General features: G+C 42.0%; 1 protein-coding gene across 1 annotated transcript in view; it reads right to left on the bottom strand.

Moving 5' to 3' along the window:
- Positions 1-439: 439 nt before the first annotated feature.
- LOC147014887 (heterogeneous nuclear ribonucleoprotein A1-like 2) overlaps positions 440-23,873 on the bottom strand; it is a 53,047-nt gene continuing 29,613 nt past the window's right edge. The window contains exons 3-7 of the mRNA XM_085853303.1: positions 19,397-19,504; positions 15,668-15,814; positions 13,742-13,952; positions 5,314-5,406; positions 440-1,343 (exon numbers count right to left, since the gene is read on the bottom strand). Coding sequence (XP_085709429.1) covers positions 985-1,343; positions 5,314-5,406; positions 13,742-13,952; positions 15,668-15,814; positions 19,397-19,504 — 918 coding nt within the window. The 3' untranslated portion in view covers positions 440-984. The remainder of the gene's footprint in view (positions 1,344-5,313; positions 5,407-13,741; positions 13,953-15,667; positions 15,815-19,396; positions 19,505-23,873) is intronic.

The following is a 23,873-nucleotide window of genomic DNA, read 5'->3' as shown; positions in this document are numbered from 1 at the left end:
TGAACAGCATATCTGAAAAAGTTTGGACAGATTCATACAAAACTTGGTGGACAGGTTTGGTGTGTGACAAGGACGAAGCAATTATACTTTGGTGAAGATGCGGATCCAAAACCGAGAATTGAATTTTTGAAGTGATTCTTTCACCATTGAGAGATGAGGCGAAAAACGATATTTCAAAAAAGTTTGGACAGATTCAGACGAAACTTTGTGGACGAGTTGCGCAGGTGACAAGAACAAGATGATGAGATTTTCGTGCAGGTTCGGATACAGATCCAGCCGATCAGTGAGACACAAAACGTAACGTGGTCAATCGGGCAGAGGTATGCGCTCTTCCGAATGCCATTCTGGTTTAAAGTGTGTTCATCCTTGAGTGACTACCTGCGACGAGATACAAATGCATCAGTAAGCAGTTAAAAAAAAGTAGAAAGCATGGCAGTCGTGACAGAACAGATCTATATTTTATTAACTGGGGTGGGGGGGAAAGAACACACAATGAACAAAAGAGTAAAGGAGTTTGGGAACAAACAGCAAGTTGAGTTTTTGAAGAGAATATGATTAACAAGTCTACACTAGATATCATTTCATCAAAGTAAATGCATTTGCCAATGTAAAAAAAGCAATTACGGTGGAGAATCTTTTGTTCCCTGCCCAACTCATGAAGGCAAGCATGGCGTAGCAAATGTCGGAAGAATGCACCACAAGTGGAATTAGTTCCACATTCCTACATGGACAGAACTGGCTTTCGAGCTGAATTCATTCAATCAGGCGAAACACAACAAAAAAGTTCACGTTGGTTTGATCTCCAATGTTGTTTTTGCTAGCACTTAAACTAGAAAAGAGAACTGCATATTTACAAGATGCCACTAACAATTTCCAGATAGAGACACAAAGCTCACAATCAGGGAAACAGACAATAAGTCAATCTCTCTCCAACATGCTGCTTTTGCTCTGCCCTTTGACAAATATGGACTCTAATAAACTAACTTAAGAGTTGCAGGCACTCGACCACGGCTCGTTCCGATCAGATGCGTAACCCGCCGCGTTACGAAAGCTCCAGCTCTTCTCGGGCCGATAGTTAGAATCGTGCGGATTGTAGCGCCCCATCTCGTTGTAGGCTTGATCAAATCCACGCCCGGCTGGAGACCGGCCGTAACTAGAGCCGGAGCCGGAAACGGAACCAGAACCAGAACCGTATCCATCCCAGTTGTCGTGACGGCGCATTGCGTTGCCGAACTTGTCCTGGTGCCTCGATTCTGGACCACGATCTACCCAGTGTTCTTTGGGACGTTCCTTGAACCATTCATTGTCAAAGCGCAATTCGTCGTCATTCTTCCGTGAACGTGCTGAGACAAAAAACAAACAAACAAAACAAGTGAAATTCTTCAATACAGCGCGTGTGGTGAATCAAATGAGTACACTAATGTTAAAATAGGCAATTTATGCTTTTTCAGTTGAAAAACAATTAAAAAGCGTACTTAATATTTGAAATGTAAAAATCTTGTTATTATTGTGATAAGCACCTTTATATATATATAACAGAAGGAACGAAATTGTTCGATACAGCGTGGCAGGAGGCCGCAAAAGAATGATTGTAAGTAAATTTCAACTACTAATGCATGACGAAACACTTGTTTATGGCTAATATTCAAGAGAATGATGGCATAAGAAGAACTTAGCTTTCTGCGTTCGGCGCGAAATGCCATGGTGGACGGAAATGATGTCTTTCGTTCGTTCGTTCGTTCGTACATGAGGGGAGCGTTTCTTCGTTTTTTTTCCGTCAAGCAATAAATTAAATGGTTTTCACATATATAACACATTAGTTTCACAAATTTCCATTGAAATACTCGGGTATTTCCGTCAATTGTCGCCATTTCAGTCGAGGTTACGCACTGCATCTACCGGACGGCCGTCATTGGCTGTCTTGAGGCATGTGGGGGGGACACTGGACCCACCGCAGACGACGCCGGGGACATTTCAAAGTCGGTGCAATTGTATACAGCGCACGCGCTGTAAAAAAAAAAACATTGGATGGAAAATGAAGACTGTTCTTAATCGCCATGTTGGCTATGCACAAATCCCACGTATTAAAGATTTTTTTTGAGAGAAATTTATTTCCCTGTCAAGCCATGCAATGAAATAAACAGAAATGATTGAGCCCCTTTATGTCTCCCAAACTACCACACTTGTAAAAATAATTAAAGATACTGCATGAAAAGGCAAAAACCTGATTATAACATCTGAAACGGAACAAGGTAAAATTGTTGTGACAAGGGGTCAAGGCTCATGGAAGAGATAAATACCAACAATGATATAAAATTAAAGCAAAATGAACAAGCAATCGTCCAAAACATGAAGGATAACCTACTTTGTTCTAAAGGCCTTACTAGGGCATTGGCTCTTAACCTGGGGGGTGTGAATAATTTCCAAAGGGGGCGTGAGCCCGGAGAAAAAAGTCGGAATTTCTTTTTTTTTTCTATTCGCTACTCGGCCTACCATTTTTTGTGTTAAAATTAATTTTAAAATTTAACATTTATTTAAATTTATTAAAATGTATATTTTATTTTAATTTTTTTTCTCACAGATTTGCAGTACCCATTTTAAGCGAAATCATTCATAATGAGTGCAAAAAAGTGGAAGTATCTTGATGAATATATTTGATTTGGATTTGTGTCCCTCCAAAAGGGTGACACAGGTACCCAGTGCGTAATATGCTACAAGACTCTGAGCAATGATGGCATGCGGCCTACACGCTTGGAACGCCACTTGAAGACAATACATCCTGCTCTGGCTGCCAAACCCAAGGCATTCTTTGAAGCAAAAAGGCAGTCAAAGCAAGCTAAGATGGACAGCAGTTGAGCATTTTGGCAACAGATTTCAAAGGTTGTTGAGGCTTCCTATGAGATCGCCATGTTGATGGCAAAGAGCAAAAAGAGCCACAACATCGGAGAGACTCTCATAAAACCAAGTGTACTGCGTGTAGCAGAGCTCGTTCTGAGGAAGGATAGTGCAAACAAGCTTTCCCAAATCTCTCTATCAAATGATACCGTCAAGGGAAGTATCGATGAAATGTCTCAAGACATCAAAGATCAAGTTCTCAACCAAGTAAGAGCTTCTGCTGTATTTGCCATCCAGTTGGACGAAACGACTGATGTTGCTCAATGTTCTCAGCAACTGATGTATGCTAGTTTCATGTCAGGCAATAGTGTAAAAGAGGAAATGCTCTTCTGCCATCCCATGGAAAGTTATACAACAGCAACAGATATTTTTCAAGTGGTATCGAACTTCTTCCCGAAAAATCAACTTTCGTGGGACTCGCTGGTAGGGATGTGTACTGATGCAGCTCCGGCCATGCTTGGTTTGCAATCTGGTTTCATAACAAGAGTGAAAGAAAAAAAGTCCATCTGCTATAGGTACGCAATGCATCTTTCATCGTGGAGCCTTGGCATCCAGAACTCTACCTGCTAAAATGAGGGATGTCATGAACCTGGCTATCAAGGTAGTCAACTTCATCAAAGCTGGAGCCTTAAACAGTCATCTCTTCAAACAACTTTGTGTGGATATGGATTCTGAACATCAAGCCTTGCTTTTCCACACAAATGTACGATGGCTTTCGAAGGGAAACATGCTTGGACGGCTTTATGAACTACGACAAGAAGTGGCAACATTTCTAAATTCGCAGCAGAAAGCAGATCTCCATGACAAGTTCCAGTCTTAAGGATTTTTCCATCTCAAGCTTTCCAGGTGGACATCTTTGAAACGCTGAATGCCATCAACCTCAAACTCCAAGGGAAAAACATCAACATAATCATGCACCATGATGTCATTCGAGCCTTAATGACCAAACTCGACCTCTGGAAATGTCGAATTCAGGATGGAAATGCAGCCAGTTTTGCTAACTTGGATTCTGCTCTCATTCACAGTTACCTTGATTCTGAGTTAAAGAAACAAATAATTACCCATCTGACTGAATTGAAAGCAGAATTATTCAGGTACTTTCCAGATATAGATGAGAAGCGCGAAGCCTGGAAGTTCATTAGGAACCCATTTCAATATGAAGTAGCTGATATTTCAGACGAAGTGCAAGAGGAGTTTGAGTTAAAGTTCAACTTCTCGGCTGAAGAAGACTTCAAAAAACTGGATCTGGAGACGTTCTGGGTCACGTACCTTCCTGTTTACTCTTTGATCTCACATCAAGCTCTTCGGATTCTGACAATGTTTGGATCCACGTATCCTTGTGAAGCTGCATTTTCCATGCTCGTTGCTGTCAAGACCAAGTACAGAAACAAGCTGAACGTTGAAGGGGACTTGCGATGTGCTCTCTCTGGCATTCGACCACTCATTAAAGATCTGGTAGCTAAGAAGCAATGTCAAGTATCTCATTAAATGTCATCTCATTAAATATCCTGTGTATATGGGTGTTGCTTATACAGAATTCTTTTTCAATAAAAAGACTAAAAACACGCATTTTTTTCAGTATTTCCTTTTAATTCAGGAGGGATTTTTAATCATTTGGTTGAAGATGTGGGGGGCGGGGGGGGGGGCGTGGAGGCAAGGACCAACTACTCGAGGGGGCGTGGTGGTAAAAAGGTTAAGAACCACTGTTCTCGGGGGATTGGCAAGGAGGGTTGCACTGTCTTTTTCTTTCTTTCACAGCCACAATTTATCCCATGTCCTTTTGGGGTTGGCCAGGGATGGTTTTTGGCCAAAGTGTCTCACAAACTGGTTGGTAAGGCCTTATGTTTGACTAAGTAGTTTCGGCAGAAATTTGTAATTTGTTTATGGTGCCGGTGATAGCTCGCCTACTCTTCACAAAGGACACCGTGGGATCATTAACGCCTACCAACTAATGGCAGCAGACAGAACGCCATATTAACGTCCATCTGAGGGATAGTCAAAATTGATGAATTACCCTGCTTGTGAAACACCGGGGATGACAGTTTCCAGCTGGGCCAAGATTTGAACCCAGGCGAGACAGCTTAGAGGTGAGTGTGCACACCTCAAGGCCATCCTGTCAGCCCTGAGGGGTGTTGTCTGTCTGTCTGTCTCTCTCTCTCACCCTTCAAATTAACTGAGATTTGCACAAAAGTCTAAAAATAAAAACATTGTATAGATGAAGGCCATACAACCGCAAAGAGCCCAGTCCGAGGTACTACAGTGTAGGTGATCATGAAAGAAAAAAAAAAAAAACCAAACTTCAGTCATGAACAGCATTTGAAAGTTCCAATGTACAAAGCAGCCCATTTTGTCCATTTTTTAAAAATTTGTATTGAGGGACAAAATATATCACTACCATGACACCTGGCTGATACTCACGTTTGGGTGGAGTACCCGTATTGTAGTATGAGGATTTTGGAAGGGCCTTCTGAACCTCCACTTTGTTTGACTGTATAATGTGGTATTTCTGCACTGCACCACAGAAAAATACAAAAAAAAAAAAACTCAAAGGGCACTCTTCGAAGAGGCAACGTCCCCAGATGTCTCCGCCCACATGATTACAACATTATACATAAATGTACCAAGTTTGATTTCAATCCCTGAACCCAGATTCAAAAAAAATTAAACAACTCCAGCTGCCAGACCATGCATCCGATCAGGTTGAAATTTAAAGCACATATTCATCATGAATACGAGACCATATTGGTGAAGTTTCACGTCTATTGGTGAAGCGATTCTCAAGAGAAAGAATTTTTTATTTCGTTCAATCCAATATGGCTGCCAGACCATGAGACCTATTAATTATTCGTGAACACCATGGTATCCCAGGGTTTGGGGAACATGTAGGTGAAGTGAAGTTTCTTCTCGATCTCTCAAACCGTTCTGGAGAAGATGTATTTTTAAGATTTATTAAAATAAATAAATTTTAAAAATCAAAGTTGTCAAACCATGTGACCGACAACATCATAGGTGGAAAACTTGTTCCTCATGGATAGGTGGTCACACCTGTAAAGTTTTGCCTCAATCTCCAGCTGTTTTGGAGAAGATTTTTGAAAGTTTTTATGTTAACCATAACGAAGCCACCTATAACATCACCAAAATAATAATAATAATTCCCCATGGGGAGTACTTGATATGTGCCATGTATAATTTTTCCCCATGGAGCAGTTTCAGAGATAGAGATCTAAAGTTTTTCCTTTTTTCCAACATGGCTGCCACACCACACGACCGACGTTGTCAAAATTACCATTAAAGCATTCTATGAGTCGTCACACTTATGGTGAAAACTGTGTGTCAATCGGATAAGCGGTTGCAGAGAAAACAGAGAAAATTAGCATGGACGGACGTACGCACAACCTAAAAACAATGCCTTTGGCAGCTTCGTCAGCGGAGACATAAACAAAGAACGAGAGCGATGTCAATGGCGCGCCATCGCAGATCCCCACACTTCCCACCTCAAGCAAAGTTGAAAGATGGCAAAAAGTTCCATCAGAAATGACCCGATATCAAATTTTGAGAAAATTTCCCCTCCCCCCCAATCTTCTTCCCGTTTTGACCCTTGTGACCCAAAGTGCCTCCCACCTGGGGCATGAATCATGAGTGAAATCCAAAAACAAAATAATCATTACATATTTCATGCATCCCCCAATGTTCACTGCATATCCAGAGTTTCATTGAAAAAAAAACAATAAAAACAATGTCACCCTGCTCTTGCCAAAAGGTGACCATGTGTGACTTCTTTAATGTCACACTGAGGTGAACAGAGCTGCTATCCACCAGGAGCGACTCCTTGAGGAATATCTGCCTACGAGAGATTCCGATGAGAATCGTTCTACAGAGTAACCATGAAAAATATGCGTTTGCCTCATAATGTCACCAAATGACGTCATAATATCTCAAGCTTGACATATCTAGAAAGCACTCATCGAGGTGTTCAATTTGAGGTACTACACGATATGGTTCCTAAAACTTGAAAATTTGACCTTGGGGTCAAATTTGTTTGACCTCAGGCGCTAACCATGAAGGTCAAGGCCAATCGCCACCAAAAATTAATCAGCTGAGCGCCAGACCATGAACTATATTCCCATGAAGTTTGAAGACGATCCGATCAAAATTACTCAAAAATAAGGGTTTCGTCGACTCCCCTGATTTGCGACAAAGTGACCTTGACCTTTGACCTTGACCTTCAAAATTTGTGCACTTAAAGGGACCTCTATAGGCCTCTGATATGCGAAGTTACAAAAATTTCCAATGATAACTGTACTCTGCAGAATTTTTTATATGTGATTACAGACAAACAAACAAAAAAAAAATAAAATAAAAAAACATACATGCTGACTAACATATCTTGCAAAAACTTCGTTTTGGCAAGATAAAAAGTTTAAAAACATGCCCACAATGGCATTTTTTCATTTCACCTTTTGACCCAGCCCCGGGGAGCTGGGCCAAAAATGAGACCGCTCTTGTAGCTTCTTGCCACGTGGTGATCACAACGACCAAATTTGGTGAATTTCTACACAATTGTTTATGAGGAGATAGTGTGACGGATGGCTAGGGACAGACGGATACATTCATACGGACGGACGGAGCACATTACAATACCCCTCCCCCGCCCCCCCCCCCGTTTGTTTGTTTGCTTATTTCAAAAAGCGTGGGGATAACCAGTTCGAAATCTCTGACGGCGGAAATGAGTTTCTGCAAATAACTGCAACTTTAGTTTGCATAATTGTGCCCCGGAAGTCAGTAACCCACAGCTTCCATAGAACAGATCTTTGTTTCTTTGCACGTTAGCATCTAAATCAAACTGTCTGAACTGTGATGGCCCAGCATTCAGGAGGGCCTCAGGCTTGATGAAACACACAAGAAACTTTTTGAATAGGTCCATCTGCTTGTCATGAAGCTTGTGGATGAGAGGTATCTTTGACTCAAACATCATCACATACTGCTTCAACATGCAGAGGACTGAAGTATAGAAGTTCAGGGTCAGCAGGGGTATCCAACCTTGTAAAGAAGAGTTTTAAGTAAATCCTCTTCTTCCCATCTTCAGTCATATTCTTGGCACCAAGGGATGACATGATTTCCCTCAAGTGACTTCTCACTTTTGGTGAAAGACCTTTTTTGTGGAAGGTAAAGAGACTTGTCAGCTTTGTTGAGGAAAGAACAGTGGAAGATGGTGTATGCTTCGAACAGCCTCAGATTTGACAATGACACATCATTGTTGGATGACCATCTGTCTGAAACAAATCTCTCGGGCATTGTGAAACCAATTCCAATCAATTCACAGATCTCTTGGAGAAAGTCTCGCAAGTTGGTGGACCACTTGATGTCATTAAAGATATCGGTATGAAGTCCCTCAATTCTATGGTGAAACAGCTGGCAAAATTGTCGAGTGGTATTATGGACATGATGACATGTGTCTCCATCCACATCGAAGAGATGAGGGGCGGGTCCTTGATGTAGCAGTCAAACCCAGATTTGGAACCTCACATCACGTTGCAGGAGTCCATAAGGACTGATACAAGGTTTTCCCAGCGAATTTCTTTCCATTCCATTAGAGTGGTGACTGACTTCAATATGGAGTTTGCATCAGCTATTATCAAGCTGACAGAGGACAAGTGATGTATCAGAGATGTTTGTTGAACAGGTAAATGGAAACTGACAAGGATGCAAAGAAACTTTTTAAGATTGTAACTCGTCAATTCATCCATATTCAGGAGGAAGTGAGTGGACCTTAAATTCCGGAGTGTGTCCCTCTCCGTTGTAGCAGACAATCCATACTTCATTTTGCAGGATGCACTGGTCCGGTCCACGGAGAGTCCATTCAGTGTTTTTGGATCTCTTGCCATTTCCTTTGTGATTTCAATAAGTCGAGGTGCCATTGAAAAGGGAATTGAATTCTCCGCCAAAACAAAAGCAGCATTGCCTGAAATAAAAGTAGAAACAATGAAGTGCTTATTGATCAATAATAACTATTTAAAAAATAAACCTGAGGTGTTACCAGTGGTTATATTTAGTTAAATTAACTTAAATAATCGTTGCATAACCTTCATGCCATAATTCCCATGCTTAACATCATCAAATCGTTTTGGTCTGAAAAACAATAATAAACTTAATTACATGCAAAACTAGCAACACAAAACAAAACTAGCAGGGCACTCGGTAGAGCGCGTACCTCCGCCACGTAATGCCTGATGCATGAGAACATATCGGGCCTAATACATTTTTGAAATATCATGCTATACAGTTCGATATCGTTTTTGGCCCTATCTCTCAATGGTGAAGAATCACTTTAAAAGTAAAATAATTCTCGTATCCAGATCCGGATTTGGATCTTCACCAAAATTGAAACAATTCTTCCTTGTCACATACCCAATGTGTCCACCAAGTTTCTTCCGAATCTGTCCACAACTTTTTGAGATATCGTGCTATATATCGGTTTCGCACCATCTCTCAATGGTGAAGAATCACTTTTAAAATTCTAGTAGTCAAATCCGGATCCGGATCTTCACTAAAATCTAATCAGTTCGTCCTTGTCACACACCCAACCTGTCCACAAAATTTCATCCGGACCCGTCCACAACTTTTTGAGATATCCTGTACACAAACAGAAAAACAGACAGAAAGGGGGTGAAACCATAACCTCCTTCACCTTCGGTGGCGGAGGTAATCAACTCCTCGTGCATAGAGTTGATAAATACTTTGTCTTTAAAAAAAATTTCAAACTCGAATTAAGAAAGACAAATCATGCTGATTAATTAGTCAAAATAGAGTTGATAAATATTTTCAGATTTAAAAAAATATTTATTGCTCAATTGAGATCATGCTGTTCATGCAAAGTCACTAAACATATCAGTCGTCCTTATTTTTAAGTCCATAATTAAATAATTTAGCATCATTATTCAAAGTTTTGCATATCATGCAAAATATCCATTTTCTTCACGTACCTCAAGATTAACGATGCAGTCCCCTACTGGCACTGCTAGTCGTGGGGGGGGGGGGGTTCCTTTCTTTTGATGGTGGAGTCGATCACATGAGTAGGATTTAGTCCGTATGTCACCTTCTTCAGAGGGGCACTGAATGACCCAGCAATTGAATAGTTTGTGCTTGCCGTATGTGCTTTTTGGAAGACGAATGACTGGAATGCTTTGAAACCTCGGCCGCCATAGTCGATCGGATCATTGCACCAAGTGCACAATTATTTTAAGGGCTCGTCTAATTTTCTGATGAAGTCTTCATAAAGTGCATTAACAGACTTCTTGTTCACAAGAATAACGGCTTCTTTCGCCATCCATTCCCAAAGAAACTTCTTCTTAATTCCCTTATCAATTTCCTTGATTCATGCAGCATCTTTTCTCTCGACGATCATCATTTTGAGATCTGCTAGTTTAGGTAAGGCGACGTTTAATTGGCTCGGCAGGACATTCTGGTCCAATGAAAGATGGCGTTTCTTCATATGTCGGGGTTATTTGAAAATGCAGAGATAAAGGGAGATGAAATATGATTTAAGATCGGAGATGGAAATTTAACTGTGAAAATTTTTTTTTTATAAATCACATCCCTGTAAATCGGAAAAAGACGCATCATATCTGTTTTGCAGGATATCAAGGGATAGATTAGCATCAAAGGAGTCTCAGCGTTTGGGTTCCCCTTTAACTCATCCTTGGAATTCTTCCACAGAAATTCTCTCTCTCTCTCTCTCTCTCTCTCTCATTCTCTCATTCTCTCATTCTCTCATTCTCTCATTCTCTCTCTCTCTCTCATTCTCTCATTCTCTCTCTCTCATTCTCTCTCTCTCATTCTCTCTCTCTCATTCTCTCTCTCTCATTCTCTCTCTCTCATTCTCTCTCTCTCTCTCTCATTCTCTCTCTCTCTCATTCTCTCTCTCTCTCTCTCTCATTCTCTCTCTCTCTCATTCTCTCTCTCTCTCATTCTCTCTCTCTCTCATTCTCTCTCTCTCTCTCTCTCTCTCTCTCTCTCTCTCTCTCTCTCTCTCTCTCTCTCTCTCTCGCACAGCTTCATCCGGTGGGATGAGCTTCACCTCCTCTTCAATTATCCCACCCCTCTTCCCACCCATGGTACACTGAATCATGGTGAGGTTGCTGCTCTGCAACAACTTACATTCTCTTCCTGAAAGGCAAAGCTTACTGAGGACAGTGGCAGAATACTCCACAAAGTCTGCATCAAATGTGCATCCACTCTCAGGAGAGTCAGAAAACAACATCTGTCCAACCTCAAAAATTAACTTTCAAACTCGTCTCCATCCTATTAAACCTGGTGGCACCTTGTTACATCCGTCTCTGGTGTATGCTCCCAATTCCATCCCTTCCCTTACGTTAAATGGCACAACAGCCGACTCACTCATGAGAAGGATCAATTATGCGTTTGCTTCCAAATCCCATATCCCAACCCCTCACTCTTTGTACCCACCCTACTGCTCTGGACTGTGTGTCCTTTTCACATGAGAATGTGGATAAAAGTTTCTGGCCTCCTCGACTGATTCTGAAACTTCACCAGACAGCATAAGCACACGTCATAAAAACCTGATCTGCTGCTTTTACACATCCTCTCTCTGTGTCTGCCCTTTTCACCCTGTCATTTGCCCGAGGTCATCTTCCATCTGCTTGCAAATGAGCCCAAATCACTCACTACATTGCATAAAAAAGGTGCAAAAACCGATCCCCTTAACCATGGACTTATCAGCTTACTTTCATTCATCAGCATGGTCATGGAATCAATCATTGCAGTTTTTTTTTTTTTTTTTTTTGTATACCTTGGTCGAGGCTCGTATGAGAGCTAACACACAACTCACAGCAAGGAGGCATGAGACAAGAGGGGCGGGAGTGGAAGGGACAAAACATTGGGGAACAGACACAGGTGAACTGTGGAAGGGAGAGGGATGGGGATGGGACGGGGAACATGGCGAGGGGAAGATGGACATTAAAGGGACTTTCAGGAAGGAAAGCAGGAGAATTGAAGGAAGTGGGCTTGGGTGGATTATCGGGGGTAGAAAAGATCGAGGATTTGGATGGGGGAAGATAAGAGGTGGTGGTGAACAGCTGTTTTGAAAGCCTGGAGGGAAGAATGGGAAAGAATAGAGTGAGGAAGTTTATTCCAAAGGCGGGAAAAAAGAGGAATGAAAGAGTGAAGATGAGCAGTGATTCGTGATTTTGGTAGTTTTACCAGAAGGGGGTTGTTGGCGGACCTTGAGCGCCCTGTGGAAATGTGGTTGGGACAAATCGCAGAGAGAGCAGGGGGGGCAAGGCTGGAGAGGAGTCGGTAGAAGACAGAAAGACCACCGACCAACCTGCGGTGATTGAGTGAGAGGCCCAAAGACTCAGCTTCATTGCGGGAGATGCCAATGATCTTAAAAGCCCTGGTTTCGACAGCGTGTAGTCGAGAAAGGTGGGAGTCAGGAGCACCAGCCCAGAGGGGAGAGCAGTACTCCATCAGGCTACGGACAAAAGCTTTGTAAGTGGTCAGGAGCTCAAGAGGGCCGAGGAAGGACTTTGCACGACGGAGGATTCCCAGTCGGCGACTGGCTTTTGAGGCAAGGTTGGAAATGTGACTTTCCCAGGAAAGGTCATGGCAGATAGTGAGACCCAGAAGCTTGAAAGAAAAGACTTCTTCCAGAGGATTGTTGAGAAAGTGGATGGGGGGGTTTTGTAAACGGTCCTTTCGAAGAGACATAGTGAGAGTGTGAGATTTGTCTGGATTGAAAGACATGTTCCACGTGTTGGACCAGTTTGTGATTTTATCCAGATCTGCAGTGAGCGAAGAAGCTGCTGCTTGCCGGTCTGAGGGATGACAGATGGTACGGCAGAGGGTGGAGTCATCGGCAAAGAGAAATAGAGGATTTTCCAGAGAGTCCGAGAGATCATTGATGAAAACCAGAAGTTGATCTGCAGTTGATATGAAAACATTCCTTTTCTCCAACGACCTCATGTCATCAATTTTGATTCAGACCAGGTCATTCTGCCTTTGACATGCTGATTCTACTCTCCAAACAATGGATGGACGCCCTCATTGTCACACGAGATCAGGGTAGTCTCTCGAGACAAAATGAGCATTGAACACAGTCTGGAACCCCAACTTGCTCCTAAAAACTCTCTGCCTGTGGCATCCAAGACCACTACCACACATGGCTTAATGACTGTCTCTACTCTCGTAGCTAACGCATGACTCTCAAGGGAATCCTTTCATCTCATCTATCTGTTTAAGCTGGAGTGCTCCAACCCGAATTCTAAACCACCTCCCTACAAGGCCTTCATACACAGCTTGATGGAGTATTGCTCTTCCCCTTCCTCACACCTTGCTCATCTTGACGCTGTGGAAACGAAGGCCGTCAAGAATATTGGAATCGCCCACAATGAAGCCAAGTCTCTGTGACTATCGCTTTAACATTGCAGACAGGTCATTGGCCTCTGTCTTCTATCACCACCTTTCTGGTCTTGTCCCTCTGCCTTTTCCATGTTGCGGGCCCAGCGAGCCGAGAGGACCCGGCGAGCCAAACTATGCAGGTTCAGCGAGATAGTTTTTACAAGTGAGCATTAAACTCTCATGACTTTCAGTGACAGATTGAACCTTACCATGAACAACTCCCCTCCTCCCCCTTCTTCTTCCTGCTCCCCCCTCCCTCCCAACTGAGAGACCCACAAAGCCTTTCTCTTACACCAGCCCCTCACAAGTACATGCAAAGTTTCGTCAAGATGAAACAAACTTTCTTTCTAGCGTGGATGAAAAAAAAATTAAATGACTCAATTTGAGGTGTTTACTATTAATGAAGTGAATTTTGCAAAATTCCACTTACCTACAACCTTGTCAACAACTTCAATATCTTCAAATTCCACAAATGCAAATCCACGATGTCTCCCCGTCATATGGTCCCGAGGGATGCTGACAGAGTCAATGATCCCATATCGACTAAAGTAATTCCGCAACTCATTCTCCAGGGTGTTCTGGTGTAAGCCACCCACAAAGAGCCGTGCCATTTTATTGGAGGAGTAAGTTTTCATCGTTTCCTAAAACAAACATCAGGGACAAGTGCAGAACAAATCAACTGGCAAGTTCAGCGAGTTACCAGAGCTCAATGCAACAGTGATATTCCAGCATCAAGATTATACCTTTCACACTTTTGCGCAATAAAATGTATTTCATACGTGCAACAGTGCATTTAATAATTTTAAAAACTTTTGCTAAGACCCTCAAAGCCTGATACACCTGCACATTCACGCATAATTATATCCAATAAGTTGTATAAATAAATGTAAGAGCAGAGAAGCGAACCACGAAACTGACTCATAAAGTTGTCACAGTTGTGCATTTAAGTAAATAAATAAATAATAAAAGACGAGAAGGACATTCTTCGACGCCGTCAGATATGGTGTCACCCACATGATTACATCATTATACACACCTGTTCCAAGTTGAATGTAAATCCCTGAACCCAGATTCAAAACGTTAAATAATTCTGGCTGCCAGACCGTGCGTCTGATCAGGTTGAAATATAAAACATATATTCCCCATCACCACCAGATCATAATTGTGAAGTTTCACGTTGATTGATGAAGTGTATCAAGAGAAAGATTTTTTTTTCAGGATTTTCGTTCAATCCAATATGGCTGCCACACCATGTGACCTATAAATGTCATAGGTGGAGAACTTTTTGTTCCTCATGGAAAGGTGATCATACCTGTAAAGTTTGGCCTCGATCTGTTCAGCTGTTTCAGAGAAGATGATTTTTGAAAGTTTTTATGTTAAAAACAATATGGCTGCCAAACCACATGACGGATGACAATCAATTCCCCCCCCCCCCCACATACAATTTCCCTCCTCCTCCCCAGAGATGACCATCAAAAATTTTCATAATGCTTGGATAAAGCATTCGACATATACAATGACATCATAACGAAGCCACCGATGACATCACAAAAAAAAATCACTTCTTTCCCATGGGGAGTACTTCACATGTGCCAAGTTTCAATATCTTCCATGGACCGGTTTCAGGGATACAGAGGTCCAAAGTTTATCCAACATGGCTGCCACACCACATAACCTATGACGTCACAATCTTCATTATAATTCACAGACCGGTGTTTGCGCGTTTGTGTCGCACTACCCCGACAGTTCTGGGCCGATTACATCCAGACTTGCTACGTCAGACCAGCATGACCCCAATTAATGTATTGGTGTGTTTTTATCTTTGCCGGTGGTCTTTGGGGGGGGGGGGGTTAGCAAATTCTCTATGTAAATGTGTATCGTGTAGCGTCGCCTCCAGGTGGGGGGGGAAGGGTATTACAAGTCTCCACCATTTACAGTGCAGTATTCCTGTCCCCACGTTTTCCAGTACAGTGAAGGCATTTTGAATTATAAGCAGTAGGTATGTTTTTGCTTCATGCATGTAACCCGGGTTTTTTTTATTTTTGCTTATACTGAGCTGTCAGTTGCCTATACACCACCCAAATAAAAGTATGCATCAAGAACATGTTGCATGATTGGAATAAGATCACCCATAGGGCAGGTACTCTGCTCGTTATCACTAAAACATTCCACATGAGTAGTCGCACCTATGGTGAAAACGGTGCTTACGTCAACCACATAAGCAGTTACAGAGAATATCAGCATGGATGTATGTGTACGTACATACGTACTTACAGACGGACAACTGGAAGACATAATGCCACCGGCAACTTCGTCAGCAGAGGTATAAAAAAGACACTGGCAAGGAAAAACAGACCTCTCGTGGTACTGCACGTTGCACATCCACTCTCCGCCCATCGATAATGTGTGGCTGTGCTTTCATGATGTCATCGACGTCGATAACAGAGCCCATTGTGACAAAACCAAAACCCCTTGAGCGCCGGGTCTCCGAATCCTTCTTCACCTGCAATCAGAGTCAAGCATGGCTGTAATACTTCGCTTACCCAGGCGAGCACAATGGTCTTCGAGCTCGAGAATGGATGCAAGCAAGCAAGTTTTATTAATGGATTTATTGAAGCATCATCTACATTAGCAGGCCATCCCATTTTAAAATCTTCGATCACACTCCTGGAGGTTGTAAGGAGAGCGATTACAGCAAAGATAATTTTTTACTCAATACTGAGAATGTTTGTGATGCTTTTTGCTAATCAATTACAATTTTGTATAGCCTGAATGTATACGACATTGCAATTGTGTGACTGTAATTTTGTATGTTATTCATGACAGATGAGATTACATATTTATTGAAATAAAACAAAGAAAACATGAAAAGATCATCTTTTTGACCAAACTTTGCCAACTAACTCTCTCCCATCTTTGTGTTTCTTCGACCCATACCCAATGGCATGGGCTACATTCCAGCCAACAAATCTTGCCAACTGCACTGTATTATTAGACATAATGTTAATTATATTTTTTTAACAAGAACGGCACTCGGAGAAGCACATACCTCAGCCAGGCTGAACAGTTTACGTTTTATCCCACCGATCGACCAGATCTGGACCTGAACCAAAATCGAATCGGCTTGTTCTTGTCACCTAACCAACTCATCCACCGAGTTTCATCAAAATTGATCCACAACTATTTGAGATCTCGTGTTATATATCGTTTTTGGCCCCATCTCTCAATGATGATAAATCACTCGGGGGGGGGGTGGGGGGGGACTTCTCATATCCAGATCTTCACCAAAATCTCATCAATTCATTCTTGTCAGACATCCACCAAGTTTTGTCCGAATCCATCCATAACTTATTGAGATATCCTGCTCACAGACAAACAAACAGACAAACATTGGTGAAACCTTTGGTGGCAGAGGTAATTCGGGAATCAAAAAAAGTTTTGTTTTTACTCTATATATTATATTCTCATGTTCTTGTAATGTCCACTTTACCACAAATAAATTACAGTTAACCCTCCAATATCGCAGGCATGGCGGTAAGATTCCTGGAAAATGCCACAATAGATAAAACTGCGATCGTGGAAACCAAAGACAATGGGAAGAGGGGGGTTTGGTTCCTGGACTTCGAGAAAATACAGAGGAAGAGGAAGAGCAGCCAGAAATAAACATTACAATTGAAATAAACATGTAAATATATCATATAAAGCATGTTATCATTGAAGCACACATGTAAATACAAGAAATACAGTGCAAATTAAACAAAAACAAAAGACTTTTACCTTTTAAATTTATTCCAAAATAGCAAGATGGGTGAGGGTAAACATTACGTACTCGCTCGTACTGTACTCTGCCATAAATATGAAACACAAGACTTAGCTCAGAGATGATGATGCTGCTATCGGGGGGAGGGTGGAGGTTAGAAATATGTGGATGTATAATTTGCGATTGCTTTGGGATCATCGGGAGCATGACAAAGTCAATTGCTGAATTGCCACATGGAATAAGGGTAAAACGATCCTTTACCACATTGATCCAGTCTTGTTTTCGTCTTTGACAAGAAAAATATTCCCTGCTTGGACAGGAAGGTACGAGAAGGCATCCTCTTCCAAAATAATCCAATCTCTTCAGTGTTAAAAACTTGCTCCGACATAAATCCCTTCGCCTCAATTAGTTCTATGAGCCATGGTTGAACTGGAGCCTTCAGCACCAGGTGCCTCGTGAAAACATTGGTAAATCTGCAATTATTTCTTCCATACACAAGTCCACTCAAAGGCATTTGTTCTGTTCGGTCCTCGATCTAATCTTTAAAGTGCTTTTTCCATCCTTTCAATATGACGATCACGGGACTGGAATGAGACGTTTGCACTTTCCAGAGCAAGAATACTTGAATGGTATTTGACTCACGTTTTCCATACAATAGATTCATTGACCCCGAAATCGTGGACTACAGATGCCGCACTTTCACTTCTTGCTGACGTATCTAACAACTCAATTTATTTACACAAAGTCAAAACCTTTCTCTGCCTTTTGGCACAATTAATTTTGTCCATCGTTTTATGTTTGGGTGCCATTGTTAACTATTATGTGTCAACTAGAATTACAGCATCTCCGTACATCATTTCGTGTTTGGTGACTATTCATTATTAAAGTATGCCTGGTGTTGGGCTTTGGATCCGAGGATCCCGAGTTCAAATCCCACTCGACTGTTGAATAAATACCAGGTGGGGTTGACTTTGCCTGTCATCCTTCCGAGGTCGGCAAAATGAGTGCCAGCATGCTGGTGTCCCGTCGGAGTGGCGATCCGTTTCTGTATTGTGTCCAATAGCCAAGGAGACTGCTTAGGCAGCACCAACGCTATGCACAGAATATGGTCCCAATGGATGGATTATTAAAGTTGGCTTTGTTCACATATGCTGGTCTGTTTACAACAATTAACAGTGCACGAGCAACAACAAAAGGCTCATAATTGGAGGTAAATGACTCATCTCAGCTCAAAAACCACGATTGGCTGAAATTAAATCCCACGATAGCTAAATTGGAAGACATGTTGGTTGTGATTGGTAGAAAGTGATATTTGAAGGTATACTGTACACAGGAAACAGTTTGTGGATATTTGTACAGGAAATAATAATAAAATTTTCCAATATGGCTGCCACACCACGTGACCTTATGATATCATAATTATCGTTAAAACATTATACAAGAGTAGTCGCACCTGTGGTAAAAATTTCAACTCAATCCAATAAACTATTGTGGAGAAAAAACACAAAAGTTCTGTGCGGACAAAGATAGACAGACAGACCCAAATGCAATACCCTCTCAGAGAAGGGTAATTATGTAAATCAGATCATACTGTTGTGAAAAAAAACAATTTTGGGATTTTGTGATGGTTGACGAAGCTATTGGTATGGGAATTACAATTCAGTAAAGAGAAGAGAAACGTGAGCAAAGTTGTGGCGGTTGTATGGCAGCTTTAGCTGCCGGGGTAGCTATCATTTCTTGAAGCGCGACTGTCGCTGATGCAGTGCCCCTCTACCAGTACATACACTGGAACTGATACTCATTTCGCCGACCTCGGAAGGATGACAGGCTGAGTCAACCCCCTGGTGTATTAATTCAGCGGCCAGACGGGGCTTGAACTCAGGACCCTAGGATCCCAAGCCGCCACCCTAACCACTGAGCCAACACCAGGCTGCTGAGCAAGGTTGATGATCAAAGCATGAGAAAGTGTGAGGGGAGGGGGAGGAACTGCAGGGTGAGGGTGGCTCAGCTTCTGCCAAAATTATTTCTGGGAGAGGGTCTGGGGTGAGGGTGGCCCCAATTCCAATTTCAGAGGAAGAGTCTGGGTGGTTGCGGCCCCTGAGCATGTGACAATATACAAGTAGCTCCTCCAAGAACTGAGACTCCATACAAAAATAATGAAAGAAAAATATTAACCCGAGTGTCTGTACCTTGTAATGACATCATATTTGAACCTTACATACGTAAGCATTTAATCCATCCCATTCTAAGATTAAAATGCAATTTTATTTGCCAAAACAAAAGTCAAATTTGTTGTATTGTTTATCTCACTCACACAGTACCCACTTGGTAGGACGTCACAAGCCCAAACTTTTTAAAATGATCGCGAAGAACCGCAGAAGTTGTCGCAGGGGTGATGCCTCTGACGAATATCTTGTGTGTCTGATGATCATCCTGTCAAGGGGTGAAAGGGAATGTGGGGGAAATATTAAACACAGTGGAAAGATGGAAGTAAAACCAGCAAGGGTTTTGGATTACCCTACAGCACATGTCCATTGTTCTCCCACATGAGCGGCCAACAACATTTGGGGCATTCCATGTCAAGTGCACACACCCTCCCGACACCAATACCTCATTTTCTCCCCATATGTTGGTTATTGATTCACATGGGTGAAAAACTCAAAATACCAACTTTTAGACCTGTGGGCCCATCGGGGCCCATTTTAGGGGCCCCCCAAATTTGGGCACCCCCGGCTGCCCCACAATCTTCCAGAGGGCATATCACAGGTTGCAGTGGTCCGATTTGGCTGATCTTGGTATCAAAATACTCGTAAAAAGCGAGATCTTTCGAATCGCGCAAAGTAAAATCACTCCGAAACAGTGATTCAAAAAGTTATAGTTTGGGGCACCCTTTGACCTTGGGCCCATGCTCAGTATATATATGTTCATCTTTCGGCTGCTCCCGTTAGGGGTCGCCACAGCGGATCATCCGTTATGATCCGCATACTGATTTGGCACAGGTTTTACGCCGGATGCCCTTCCTGACGCAACCCTGGTCGCCTCTTACGACACAGGGATCAGGATTTGGGTTTCGCCATGATTCCAGGCTGCTCACCACCCTGCCCAGTGCAGAGACCCCGTCCTCAAGCGATCCTCCAACCCAAGCCTCCGAGTAGCCGGATTACAGGCGCACGCCACTACGCCCGGCATGCTCAGTATGTATATATATATATATATATATATATATATATATATATATATATATATATATATATATATATATATATATATATATATATATATATATATATATATATATATATATATATATATATATATATATATATATATATATATATATATATATATATATATATATATATATATATATATATATATATATATAGTCAGTATACGTATTTGCTCTGAACGGCTCGAAACAACATATTTTTATTTCAGGCTGTTCATCACCTCTGGCATGCAGTTTTCATCATACTTTGACGCTGTATTTTGTGTTTTCTCTGCAGTGCTTGGTCCAGCAACTCGTTCTAATTTCTTTCGCACAGAATCTTCCACTTTACTTCGCTTTTCAGGAACGTACCCTGGGTTCCTTTGTCGAATGGGCATTCGCCTATCATCGATAACGACTGGTTTAATAGGTAAACTTCTGCTTCTCGCTCAAAAACCTCCTCGTTTTCATCTGTCGAAATAGATTCTGCAATGCCTTCTGTGGTGAATTGAGGTGAATTGAGGGACATGACGCGGGATCACATGTTGTGCGTCTCGCGTATAAGGGGAGGTCTCCGCGGCACGGGGTGATTTTCCCCGGTGCATTGCCATTTACATCGGCTGTTCACTTGGTGCTCGTTGACTGAAGGTGCTCATTGACTGGTGAGAATGGAGATTATATCGAACTCCGTGCTTACGCGGATTTATTCTGCAATGATTAATTGCACATGTATACGTTACTGCTTATGTACTCCTAGCTGAACCTGTATTCCCCGGTGTGCCCGCAGAAGCGGCTCCAATCAAATGGAATAAAGCCTAAACTCTGAAGGTTCTTCTCTCGCTCTCATTTCACCTTCGATAGTACCTTCTGATGATAATTTCGAACTGGTCGAAGATGATTCTTCAATACGCTCTGGTGACAACTGAGAAAGTTTTTTTTCTGCACGAAGTACAAAGTCTGTCAGAGGCATTCCATGTCAAGTGTACACACCCTCCCGACACCAATACCTCATTTTCTCCCCATATGTTGGTCATTTATTCACTTGGGTGAAAAAACTCTGGTTTAATAGGTATCTTACATACCTAACAACTTTTAGACGTGTGGGCCCATTTTAGGGGCCCCCCAAATTTGGGCGCCCCCGGATGCCCCACAATCTTCCAGAGGCCATATCACAGGTTGTGGTGGTCCGATTTGGCTGATCTTGGTATCAAAATGCTCGTAAAAGCTAGATCTTTCGAATCACGTAAAGTAAAATCACTCCGAAACAGTAATTCAAAAAGTTATAGTTTGGGGCGCCCTTTGACCTTGGGCCCCCGCTCCCCAGCCAAACCGATTGTCCCGAATTTTTTGTGTGAGAATACCCCTTCATATACTCCAACACCTCAGGATAAATGAAAATGGGATCTCAATGGGTTCAAGTGTGATGATGATTTTATTGTTCAGGTACTCGGGTGCTGGACACACAATACGCCACAACACATCGCACAATATTTGAACACAAGATTTCCAATACACGATATCAGTATATTGTACATAAATTTTCCACATGCACATGCAGGAACTGGAAGCGATACTAGTACGAGTAAGAGTTTTTCCTAGCATATTATAGTCAAGATTTTTTGTCAACCAATGTTTTATTTGACAGCTGTGTTTCTTTTTTTTTACTGATTGTGTAGGTTCTACCTGTAGCAGTTTTTGGTTCTACGGAAAGAAGTATATCAGAAATGTCTAAAATGCAGTGATCTTCAATGTCAGGAAAAAAACTATTTGTGGGCCCGTTTGGATGAAGAAAATTCACTTTCACTTCATGAGTGTCCTGAAAGGCTTCCATGATGCAGGCAAGCCACCATTTTCCATCATAGTGCACTGTGACATAACTTGAGAGTTTCCCGTTAAAAGTTGGTGTAGATTTTGAAATAGCTGACTCGATACGGTGTTCCTCGCTAAGGCTGAATTCACGTACTTGAAGAGCAGTTTCAGAAATAAGGATGAAAGCATGAAGTTTTTGAGTTCCAGCTATGGTTTTGGCCGTTTTTAACATTTCTTCCAGATTTCGTTCTTCCTCGTCATACGCCTCTTGGATCCCGTAACCGAACTTCATTTCATTCAAACCATTTTGAGCAAAGGCGAAAAGATCTTTTGGAGAAATAATTTGACTGTCGTAAGATCTACGCAGGCTCTCACGTGTTGCTTCTCGTTTGACTGTACCTCCCACGCCATCTGAAGGGCCCTTGCCATGACTTGTGGCAAAAAAATGCCATTCTGCGTCAATACCATACTTTGATTTGTGACGACATAGGTTTATGAAGGCTTTGCAATTCTTATATTGGCCAGCGCAACCGTCTGAGAAATAGTAAAGTTTCTTTACATTTCCAAAGCTCGATTTCAAGTATTCAATGAGCATTCTTTGGAAGAGGTGGACTGAGACAATGTCGTGAGTATTGCATTCTGATAAAATTGTGGTTTAATTTGCCATCGTCCGATTTGAAATAGTAAACCCAGGGGTGAATCGTCGCTTGAGAGCAGTTCCAATGGAATCCTTGGGCCGCATCCTGTACGACAAACGAATAGTTCTCTGAGAAGTCTCCAATAATGACAAATTCTCCTTCACCGATTTCGTCTTTGTTATTTGTCAGAAACTGAGGTTGGGCCTTGGCAATGAAGTCGTGTCTCACTAATTTCACCGTGCGTTCACAGAATTGATTCATGAATTCTTCCAAAGGCAGGACCATGGAGCTCAGTTCAGATCTGTCAGTGGATGTCCACCATTTAAAATGAATTTCATCAATATCCTTGAGTTCATAAGCACTCAGTAGCTCGGTTTTGAAGTCTTCAATTGATGGGCAACTTTCACAAGTTCTGAATAACATGCCGGTTGTGCTGGCTTACAAACTGTGTGCTATCACATGATGATAGCTAGGAAGTTTGGCTATCTGTGGCATTTTGGAACCAAACATCATGAGTTTCACATTTTGATGTATCGTACATACACATACATTGTGTACCGCCTGAATCTGCCAAGACACACTCCGAGGGACGGAGCATGGCGAACTTCGCGAATCCAACTTTCAAGCCAGGGTTCTTCGCTTTGAATTTCTGAAACGGTTCCTTGAGATTGTTTAGTACCAGGCACTTTTGAATTTTGTCTTTTCCATGTTCATTCCTGACCACCACACAGTCCTTTTTGCCCGGCATTATTCAGCTGACTTCATCACCGGTCAAATTCGGTTACGGTGGATTTCACTTCGTCAGGCAATATTTTACCGTTTAGTCTGGCAGCCATTGGCTAAAGTGTGTTTTGGAGTACATCTACAATTTTATTGTAGATTCTGGTGACAGACTATACTAAACTCAAATCCGAGTGATGCCACTTTGTCACGCTCGAGCAATTTTTTTTAGGAGCAAAATTCAAAATGGCTGCCATCAAAACCGTTTTTTTGGCCGCAACTCGGCCAAAAATCGAGACATGAACCCGATTTCAGTGGCAAACCTTATGTTTTGGGGGTCAAGGAATACACTGATATGTTTAAATAAACCATATCATCCATATAAATAGTCCATATTGCAATATTGGTATATCAGATACCATATTTT

Source organism: Eptatretus burgeri, chromosome 13, assembly GCF_056783735.1.
Source record: "Eptatretus burgeri isolate ZD-2024b chromosome 13, Ebu_testis_v1, whole genome shotgun sequence".
NCBI classification, from domain to species: Eukaryota; Metazoa; Chordata; class Myxini; order Myxiniformes; family Myxinidae; genus Eptatretus; species Eptatretus burgeri.
The sequence above is the reverse complement of the archived record's forward strand: the minus strand, read 5'-3'. Positions and strand labels throughout refer to the sequence as shown.